This window comes from Pygoscelis adeliae, unplaced genomic scaffold (assembly GCF_000699105.1).
Source record: "Pygoscelis adeliae isolate BGI_AS28 unplaced genomic scaffold, ASM69910v1 Scaffold232, whole genome shotgun sequence".
Lineage (NCBI taxonomy): Eukaryota > Metazoa > Chordata > Aves > Sphenisciformes > Spheniscidae > Pygoscelis > Pygoscelis adeliae.
In genome coordinates this window covers 5,239,158-5,250,509 of record NW_008824473.1, presented here as the reverse complement: position 1 = coordinate 5,250,509, position 11,352 = coordinate 5,239,158, and the positions used below count along the sequence as shown (strand labels likewise).

General features: G+C 35.2%; 1 protein-coding gene across 1 annotated transcript in view; it reads right to left on the bottom strand.

Moving 5' to 3' along the window:
- Window positions 1-2,448: 2,448 nt before the first annotated feature.
- The window catches only part of POC1B (POC1 centriolar protein B), a 46,453-nt gene continuing 37,549 nt past the window's right edge, over window positions 2,449-11,352 (bottom strand). Inside the window, exons 9-10 of the mRNA XM_009321331.1 lie at window positions 3,855-4,037; window positions 2,449-2,637 (exon numbers count right to left, since the gene is read on the bottom strand). Of these exons, the coding sequence (XP_009319606.1) occupies window positions 2,533-2,637; window positions 3,855-4,037 (288 nt within the window). The 3' untranslated portion in view covers window positions 2,449-2,532. The remainder of the gene's footprint in view (window positions 2,638-3,854; window positions 4,038-11,352) is intronic.

Sequence of the window (11,352 nt, the reverse complement as noted above, 5' to 3'; positions counted from 1 at the left end):
CTCCCCCACAAACCTTGGGGATCTACTGCATGTCATTCAGACATTGGTGTTATTTTTTTTAATAAGTATTTAAGTCATTTTTGCAGTAGCTGGCCTGGATGCTGGAAGCAGTCTTTTTCCAACAAGGTGGCCTATTTACATTTACTATCAGAGGGATAACTTAGCTTGAGAAAAGCTGGACTGCATTAGGTAGGTGGTTCAGCTTGTTGAGAACAAGTATGGATTTTCAGTACTTCACTGCAGTCTGCAAGACAGATATACTTGTCATAATCATTTAAAGGCCTGTGCAATTACTTTTTCACATGGTGCAGAAGCACAACTAAGGCTAAACAGCAGTCATCTTCCTTAGCTCTATTAGATAATTCAAATTAGTCAAGTCACCAGTTATTTGCCTGAGCACAAACCCTAGAGTAAATGCTTCTGAGAGTTTAGCCAGCCTCTTCAGGTGCTTTTAAAGGAAGTTTTTCTATTCCATAGCTTTATTTGAAATTATATAGATCAAGAGAATAAGATAACTAGCCCACACCAATGTTCCTTTAAAAGAAACATCATGTTAGCTGGTTGTGGTTGTGTTTTATGAGAGCCATCACAGCTTGAGGAAAATACCTCCATCCTGTTCTCAGACAACCACCTCTGGTTATACAGACATCCCAAGTGTCATGCATGTTGAGTTTCAATATCAACAGACCACCTGATAGAACGACAAGAACATATCTTAATTTGGAAATGTTACGTTAGTTCACCAGATTCACAAACAGCAGAGGAATAAACTGGATTAAGTAGTAAATGCTCCACATAATGGGTACTGAAAAGGAAGAAGGATTAGTGATAGGAGCTAAGGCAGAAAAGAAAATTTCAGCAGAGATTTTATTAAAAAATACAGAAGTAAAAGAAATTTCCAAATCTTGTTGATAATCCTGAAAAGCTTAACAACAACAACAAAAAATCTACAGATTGAAAACATATATATATATATAGTCCACTCAGAGAAAACAAGAAACAAGCAAAGGATTTTAACAGCTACATGGTTTTGCGTCTTCTAATAGAGCCAAGAAAAGGCAAAGACCACAAGAGTATTTGCAAATGCATAAAGCAAAGTACATCTGACCTAAAAGACAGTATTTACATAACTATGAGTTATATAGCATTATGAACAATTGCATAATCAAAGGTCAGGCTATTTATATTGGAATATGTAAGACCATCCTTTCACAAAAAATCTGTGGCTAGGATGTTGCATAGAAATAGTTGCATCTAAAATTTTTATAGGAGACTGCTTCTTCGCAATAAACAGTACTACTTAAGACTGAGCTGAAAATATGTAGTACTTGCCAGTAAAATTCAGAGTTTACCAAGCAAATGAGGTGATGCCTGGCTATCTGATTACTATGAGAGAAAATGAAAAGTTATAAAAGAAAAATTGACTGCTCATTGCTTTGGCTTGAACCGCAATAGTATTTGCACAGTGAGCTTCTGTACTTAAGCTGAACTCTGTTGATGTTAATGAGGTGTAATAGGTAGACATAAAGAAGCATAGATGTTTTCTATTAAAAAACAAGACCTATAATCGTCTTTCTAAAAATTGCATTTTTATTAAAAATAAACCCAAAATCATCATACATTGCAAAGTCTTTCCTGATTTATGGCTTAATTCATAACGCATTAACTGATGGGGGACATTCATAGCATGCAAAACTTGAGAACCTGTGGAAATCCTTGGAGGATGACAATCTTTTGTATTTATGATACAGATTTTGTATCATTTTGTGTTTGGTTCAAATATATTCTTCAGAAGTATGAAGCTGATTTTTATTTTTCTAAATATGAAAAATGAATTTTGATAGGGATGAGAAAAGCAGAAGTGCTTGACTGCCTCAGTCTTGCAGCTGAATTCACACAGATGCAATTATAGTTTCAAAGTTTAAGCGACTTCATTTTCATATTTGTAACAAAGTTTTTCCACTACATCTTCTTGCAGTCATCACTAAAACATTTAGAAGGTATAGAGTAACTGTTGCTACTTTTTGGTAAAATATTTGAGAGTATGTAAGGGACAAAGAAAACCTCTGGCATTTTTGGCGTTAGGGCTAATTAGGTCTTATGGAATTTAGGTGCTTGAGTAATGTTGCCTTAGCACAAAGAACGTTATTTTCACAATCCTTACCTGAGTTAAAAAACCTACATAGTGCATTTCCATAATAATTGCTAATCATCTAAAACTACGTAGTTTGTTGCTTAGTAGTATTCGAAGATCTTATTAGGTTGAAATAAGACTCCTGCAATGTTCAATGGGAATTATTTTAGAAAATATTAGTTTTGGCTGGGCTACACTTTATTAAATATGTAACCAGAATATCTGCTTGCTACTAATGTTTAAAATGTGTTATATTTTTTCCTTCAGTTTTTATTGTATTGACTTGTTAGAAAAAGATTTTTTTTTTTTTGCTTATAGCAAAATCCAATGGAAGTAACATTCATTATTTCCTTGTGAATATATGAAACATATTCATCAATACAGTTCGTTTGCATCTTTTATTCTTCCTGTCTTCCCTGGTGTAACATTTTTTGCTGATTTTCTAAGCATTCGTTCAATTTATCTTCAGTCAAAGTCAGACGTTGTTCCAGGATTGAAATAGTCTGCATGAAGAGGACAGTAATTTCAATTTGTTTTTATATTACTCACACAGCATTATAAAAGAGTGCAACATAGTAACATAAGAAAAATCATTTTAACTCAACAAGAAAAATTATCCTAAGATGGCTTTTCCTTAGCTATTCCACTATTTACAACTATTTAAAAATAATGGCTTTGTATCTATGGAGATTGTCCAAAGGTTTAAAATTGTTTTCACAAAATATTTTCTCAGAGAGAAATATATACGTACATATATAAATTACTCTGAAATACTATACGAAAGTTGCATCCATATCTCAATAGAAAACCAGCCATCACTGGTGACCCCAAATGATGTCTTCCAAAAACCTAAAAGAAACTTCTAAGGCATCCCCAAAAAAAGGAAGTAAGAAAAAATATATTGTTAAAAAGCATTCTCCAAGAGATTACCTTCATCAGAAAAGGTAGGTTTCTGGACACAGGCTGGCAGTTTCTTTTTAATCCAACTTACTACACAAATAATTTTCAACTGGTGACTTGACTCCATACTTCCCAAAACTTATTTCTTGAGTTAACATATATATTGCAAAAGAACGCAGGAAAAAACCCTTAGCCACTCCCTTTTGATTTGGTTTAATGTTAATATATTACAGACTACAGAGTAGTATCTTAAAAGATAGATTGGCTAAATCTGGATTACTGAAAAGAAGTATTGAGCATTTGCAAACAAGTGACTCAGAGTCACTGACTGAGACTAGTATTTGTGCAGTTTCACTGACACTAGGAATTATTCCACTGCTTAGATTCCCACCTAAGCCAACACACTGAACACTAAGTTTGAAAAGGGATTTAACGGTACATTGCCAATTTACTTTGTTCATCCCCTGCTAATGCATGACTGTTCAAGCTGGAATCTGACAATGTCTGCTAAACAACTGGCTTCTGGTAAATCTCCACTAGATCTCACTACTGAAAAATAGTGACTCTTTTCCTCCAGAGTTAAAAATACAACAATAATCTTTATGATTATGTAGCAGGAAGCTTTCACTTTAGCAAACACAATACATGCGATCAATATTTGCTGAAAGGGAAAAAACAAAACAGTCACTTGACTGTACAGCTATTCAAAATAACCCCACAGACTTTAATATTCTGATATGAACATGGTTCCTGGGTTTTTTTGCCCATTGACAGCATTATCATTTTCCACTGCAAGTGTTATCTGTTATTGCATACTTACTAGAGTTAAAACATCCAGCTGCTCCACAATGTGCTCCAAAGCATTACCCAGGGAGGGGGAGATGCCTGTTTGCTTGTCCACATTATGCACAGCTGATTCACTCTCATTCTCTGACTTCCTTTTTGAACTTGTTGCCAGGACTGAAGAAGGGGGATACTGCAGATCTCCACTGCTGACATCATCCTTGAATACAGAAACACCATTTGAAGATGCAGTTGCCTTTGTCTTCATTTAATTGGAACCATACAAGAAGACAGGCAGAAAAGGCTGGCTTTTAATTTTTAAAAAAATCTATTTACACATATATGCACACACACAAGGGCCTTCAGTTTTGCTTCTTGTACCAGGTCCAATTCATGATACCAATTCATTCTGACCTAAGAGAGAATTTCAGCTGTGATGGATGAGGCAATAAGAGAAATCTCAACAGTCTTTAGGCACATGTTTCAGGTACATATGATTGAGAAGCTACATGCTGTACTACTAGAGCTTGAATTAAAGCTCGAATAAATACTACTGCTGACTGGAGTTTTATTCAAAAAGATATCTCTAGTTCATAAAGAAATTCATTCACAGCAGTCATATGGATGAAAAATCCATATGTGACTAGATGATCACAAGGGTTCCTTCCAACTTTATAGTATGAAACCTTTGCTTAGTATGAATTAACCTCTTCTTTCAGAACAAAAAAAAAAAATTAAGTAGTTTTTAGTAGTTTATTCAGCGGCATTACTTTTTGAGAAACTGATTCCTTCAGAAAATGAGAGGAGGAAACAACAGAAAAGATCCACACAACGCAAAGTTAAGAGAGCAATAACTTTGATGTATAAACATTGCTCCAGGCTAAGTGAGAGAGCATGATCTTCCCAGTCACTTCTGGTTTTGTTTGTGCCTTGAAGTTCTTAATGGCACTTTTGAGTCATGAAAGGTTAAATCATCACTAATTCATTAGAAGGTCCTTCATAACAACTTTACCTGATTTATTAATGACTTTTTGAGATTTCTTTGGAAACTTCTTATACCTTTAGATAATTTTAGTTTATTTTTACACTAAAATGAACTGAGATAGTCAAGTTTTATTACCTCTAATTATGTTTCCAATATCCACAACACTTACAAAATAAAACTTTAAAATGGTTACAATTTAACTGTTTCTCTGAAATTTAATCGACAGCTGACGAAAATATCCATTAGCTACGCAAAGCGGAAATTTTAGTCTTGCCTGATGTATTTAAAATACACAATATTTACAATGTACCCAAAATATATTTATGTTGTAAAGCTGAACAGATTTTCAAAAGAAAGAATCTTAAAATCATTGTCAGCCATTAAAAAAAAATTCTCCTAAGTCTTTAAAATAATCTTGTGGAATGTAAATTGCTAGGCAGAATTAGTGGCAAACCTTTACAAGATTACCTAGGCATGTTGATGAGTTTCTGTCAAGAATGATTTATGTGTAGTTGACCCTGCCTTTGAATCAGGTAGGATCAGAGAGTAATGGATGTAATACTACTACTACCATAATGTCATGATTTTAAATATAAGTAATACTAAATCATATCAATATTATCAGGAACTTATACTGCTGCATTATCCACAATGCTATTCCTGTGTCTTCAGTGCCATCCTGCACAGTCCTGATCAACTTACATGCTCTGGACTCACTGTTGCCGATTCTCCAAAAATCTTTTCTTCCCTAAGTGCTGGGGTTGTGCTATCTACATCAATGAGAGAGAACCAAACGAGAGACAAGTTGTGTCCACCATCTATCTGGAAATGCTTTTCTTTTTACTAGCAAAGCACAAGAGCAAACCAAAAATGCCACACACAGAGTCAGTAGAGGACCGTGGGTATAGGGAGGGGAATGGCTGAAAGCAGAGATTGTGGTGGGATAAGAGGATTTCATATCTTAGGAAGAGGAGGGCAAAGAATAAAGTCTCACCACCCTCTCTGGGTTAAAAGCTCCATTGTGCAATTAAGTTCTGCAAGGACAGGACTCAGCCCCCAAGCAAGAACCCATGAAGTGCAGAGCATGGCGTTGATAGGGGTAGGGGGAGATGCCCATGCATATACTTCAGACCTTAACTTACAATGCTACAAAACCACACCGAACCCTTCTCAAGGTTTGATAGTAGCATGGTATTTGGTGATATGTCACTTTCATTGATTTCATTATGATGAAAGAAACAGATAAATGAACTACAAGATATCTCCAGTTCCCTATCAGCCCTCTTTTCTGTGCTTGGTCACTGATTTATGCAAATGAACTAAGTATGTCAAGTAATAAAGGTCTGATGCAACTAATACTGAAATCCATCAGTGATTTGCATTGATACTGGGTTGTGTCAAAAAATAAAAGTGTGCTAGACATCAAACTACAGATTTCAAACATTAAACATCCAAGGCTGTTCTACAGAACGTCCTAATGGTTACAACATTTGCATTGGACTACAGAGAACTGGCCTTCTCAGTCTAAGGCTATTTAAACTCATGGCTTACAGCGCAATGCTTTGTCAGCCAGGCTGTTGAACCCAGAACTTCCCCACTTCTAAACTAGGTTTAATTAAATCTTTCTTTCCAGTACCATGAATTTAAATTTCTTCTCAATATGAAAAACCTTGTGATGTCAACTTCAAATTACTCCAAAGAATTGTACATTGTGAAGGAGTCACTTGTTAGCACAAAATGAAATAGCATACAAATGGTTTGATTTTTGGGCAAGGTAGGCAAAGAACAAATTTCCCATTTAATTTTACTTTGCTTTAGCTCCTTGCTTTAAAGTGTTAAAGTCCTCAAAAGAAAGTGTTCCACATATCTCAGAATATTCCAGCTCACAATGTATCCCATGTACTTTTAGATGAGCATGAAGTATATAAGATTATTGCATCTTAAGACTGTCCATATCTTCCCTTTGCAGATTTTGTTGTATGAGATACCATTAATTCAATCCTAGAAGAACTCAGATTCACTCTGTTATTTCTGACTTGCCAAGTTATATCTGAGGTCCTTGGGAAACAGGATTAATGGAAGCTTTTTGGCACACTTATTAAATCACAAGATGGAGATAGTCTCAAATGCTGATTAACACGGAAAAGATTAAGCTCAATTTGGCATTCAAATGTTAAAGAAAAAATATTGCCATACATTAAAGAATTCCTGCCTTACAACCAATCATGCTATGAAGAACATTCTTGTATTTAACTACAACAGGAGAGTCTGTTAGAATAGATTTCTTAGTGAGATTTCTATAGAAAGATAGTAAGATTACAGAAACCTTGCCTCTGTAAATCTTGCCTGCTTGCCCAGAAGCTTCCAAACCTCGACCAGGATTAGCTAAATTTGACAGAGAGGTAGAGGGCTCAATAAGTTGCAACAAATTGCAGGAAAATTGGAGGCAGAGTAGATGGGACATGTTGCAGGGAAGACAGGGAGAACTCAAGCATTATATATTCTGCATGGCAGCAGTAAACCTGCCTGGTTATCACATGCCTTATGAAACGCGGGCAGTTGATGAGGGAAGTTAAAAGCATCAGTGAAAAACAGCCAGTTGGTGCAGGAACAATTTGTAAAGCTTATGCAATTATTCTTTGTAGACACCTGTATGTGTCCTCTGAAAGTTTTGGCACCTTTTGCTGATTTTAATCAAACCTCATGAAAAGGTAGGGGTCTCAGAAGTAATTAAGTTCCTGAAAGCTTCAGGAAACCATTTGCCAGAGTTTCCCACCTGAGGTTAACACAGCACTACAAGTTCACCTTCCTTAGCTCCGAAGGGGAACAAAGATGTGAGTTCCAGAAGTGCGGGAAAGACCCAGGCTGGAACCCATGTCTTCCCAGACACCAATATCAATAAGCTCATTGGAAATAAACCTAGTGTAGTTTGTCTAATGCTAACAAAGCTACTTGTACTAATGTTTTGAGAAGTACATTAATTTTCTTGCTGTTTGAATGATACAAGTAATTAAATAACACAGCCAAAACAGATGTAACTGTAAACTTCAACTGATATGCGCTGACTTTGCTTAAAGACATACTGCTTTGCAAGATCAGTATCCTACGGATAATCCATTAATTCTCAAGTACTTAAAAATAATAAAAAATAGATTTAACATTCAATGGCACTCAAATTAAAAAATTGCTGTCTGTGATTTGAAGTACTAGGATTTAAAATGAATTTAAATTAATGGAGCAGGAGAGGAAAACAATCTGAAGTTAGACATTGACAAGTTCTTCTAAAAACAGTTCTACTCTGAGGCTGGTATTTCTCAGTTTCTTTTCAAATAAGCCTGCTGTACTTCAGACTGAAAATAAAGTAGAGATTTCAGTTTAAGCTCCCACAAAGTGATTACAAATTTTGCTATTAAAGCCAACCTAAATAGATTCTTCCAACCCAAGGAGGAAAGCTGTCAATTCAGGTAAACAGAGCAAATGCTAAGGTACTAAAACTCTCAAACAACATTTTTTTCTTACAGTAAAATTGATCCAAAATTCAATGTATCAGACAAATAGGCTGTGAAAAATGCTTTGTAGCTCAGTAAATTGCCACCAACATTGCCAAGACAGAGTACTGGAAAAGCCTTCCTGTAATTTAGTGCATTAAGCAGGAAACTGAGATTCTTCTGTTATATACTTAAAGACGCATAGGGACAATGTGACATGAAAGTGCTTACATAAATAAGGCAAAGGCCTCGATGTTTGTCAAATCTGAAAGCATCAAATACAGATAAGCAAATAATTGAACTTTCAAAATTAGTAAGAGAGAAATGAAATGAGCCAGTTTCAAATTTTCAACTTATTTGTGCCAAAATGGTTGTTATTTTTATCATATTCCGGAAATTTGTAGAGATTTTTAAATGTTGTCAGACATCAAGTATGCTGCCACATCCTTGAGGTGCCTGCTTTATATTTTAACCTTTCCTGGTATCTAAATTTACCATCTCCTCCAGCTCAGTGAAGGGTCCAAAACTGCTGAAATCTAATGCAACACTCAAATGCCAAAACCTTGTTATAAAGGAGTGACACTAGTCTCAGTAGATTTCCTTTACTTTTGGATACCGATCTGCTCATATCCACCACTTTCATTCAGCATTATCTTTTATAAAAAAGTTCTTTTTAAAGAAACTCTGTCTACCCAACAGGCTATTTTACATAAAGTGTTTCAAGAACTAGATGTTCCCTTTCCTTCAAATTAGCGCCTTTCTAAAGTACTTTAAATACTACCAATTCATAAACAACAATTCTATATGTTGCCAGCATAGTAAAAATGCCTCGTAATTCAAAAAGCAAACTATTCTGAAAGACTTCAGAGTTATAGCTTATTTTGAGAGAATAAATTTGAATAAGGCAATCAATTTTAAATTGTTACTTCTGAGCAAAGCTAAAAAGAAAATGAAAATGTGTACGGTGTTTCCATTCACAGCCCGTTAGTAATAAAATGGACTCACATTTGAGCAACTTTATGCGAGTTACAAATAAGGAGGAGAAGGAACAGATTTAATTAATCAATAGGAAGTTATTACCATGACATTACCAAGCGGATGTTCAGTAGAAAATTAAATTTAGCCTATAAATGATGTCACAAACAGCAAACAATAATTGCTCATCTTTGTTTTCTGTCAAGCAAAATAGCCAAAACTCTGTGGGTGGTACTTAATCAATTTGTGAAAAATCCTTACACATAACCTTATCACCTCTGCCTATTCCCAAGTATTTTCCCATGAAACATTCACATATCAGATAGAAACAAACACTGCATCCCGGTCTCCCTCCACTTTGTGATGTATAAGGATAGAATGTGAATAAAATGCATCCATATATAAAGATGCCTGAGCAGTTTCAGAGAAAAAAAATTCCCTCAAGGAAAAAAATATGAAAAAATACAAGTCTCTGTCACTCAATTGAAAATCATTAGTCTTCAATCTTCTAAGAGCTTTGAATTCAGAAAATATAGACAACAGCTTCCAAATGAATATCTTAATGATCTTATAATTAAGATGGGCTTATATGAAAAAGTGACACTGGTAAGCTTCCTAATGAATCACCAAAATTGGCATGGTCTGCTTTTTAAAAATAATCCTTTAAATTTTGAACACATGGTACATTTGCCTACTAATACTAAAACATTTCTGATACTGTGATTAAAACAACTACAAACAATTAGTCATAAGTAAGGCACTAAACTCAAACAGACCAAAGAGCTAAGGCATAACAGATTAGTCTCCCATCTTACCAGACCTTGATTTCATGTGTTTTTTGGTTATTTGAAATCATGGGAAGTTTCTCAGGAGAAGTAACAGTACTATCATTATCACTGCTTTTTCCTCCACCTTGTGAACCTACCCTCGAATGAAAATGGTTCACTGCGGATATGCTACATTGAACCATTCGGGAGATGGTTTTTTTCTCTGTTTTTTTCGTAGGCCATAATTATTCACAGATTGCTTCTATTGCTTTGACATTATTTTTTTCAGTCAATAAAACAGAGCTCTCTGATCTATTAGGCTAACACTAAGTATGTTAAATCACAATCTGTTTTATCAGTTTCTACTGCAGAAAACTTCCCTGTAGTTTCAGCTGATGACAGCACCCTTCATTTCCTCTCCTCTCGCACGCACATGAATCAGTGCAGCAAAAACCTGCCATGTGCCAAACTGCAGCTTTCTGCCCCTGGCTATCTGATGAGGTAGTTCTGGTATAATTTATTTGTAAACTTCAATCGAAGTTTTGCGTTCAAGCAGTAAAATACAGATAAACTCTGCAGCACGTCTAAAACAAAGTTCTACCAAGCATTTCTTCTAGCTTGAGCAGACCTCTTTCAGAACAACTCGTAACACAATTTCACACTTAATTCAAAGTCTTTCATGGCTTCTTATGCTTCTCAGACTTCTCTAGCTCTTAAAACAATGTCCAAGCTAAAACCAAAAATTGAAAGCACTTAATGTAAGTGCACCTCATCCAATCTGACAATGAAATATTCGGTCTCCTCTCTGGCACAGGCATCATCACTGAAGGTAGCACATCCTTCAGTTTAGAACCTGACCATGAGTAGTGGTATCAGGATACAAACTCACAGCCGACAAACCAAGCCAGACTATCAGACTGTATTCCTTAGCAAAACAGGCATTTTCACCTACAATGGAATAGCACCTTCTTAAGTCTTGAAAACAACAAATTCAGCCTGAAGCTAACTGAGTCTATAGAGGTCACGAGGCCAGTACAGTACAATGAAAACTAGTTGCTAAGTTTTTTTTTTTTTAAATATCAGTACAAAATTAACTGAAATCCTGATGCACTTACATCTCTGGCCTGATTAATCAGATTTACTTATTTTTATCAGGATTACAGCTATGTCAAATTTAGCATTGCTGTGATGGCATGAAATAATAAACTCTTCTGTTCACAGGCACATCTCAAGATATCCTGAATAGATAGTTTTATGTAAAGAAATTGTATCATACTTTACAAGTGTTCTTTCACACACATAATGAGAAACTTGCTATGT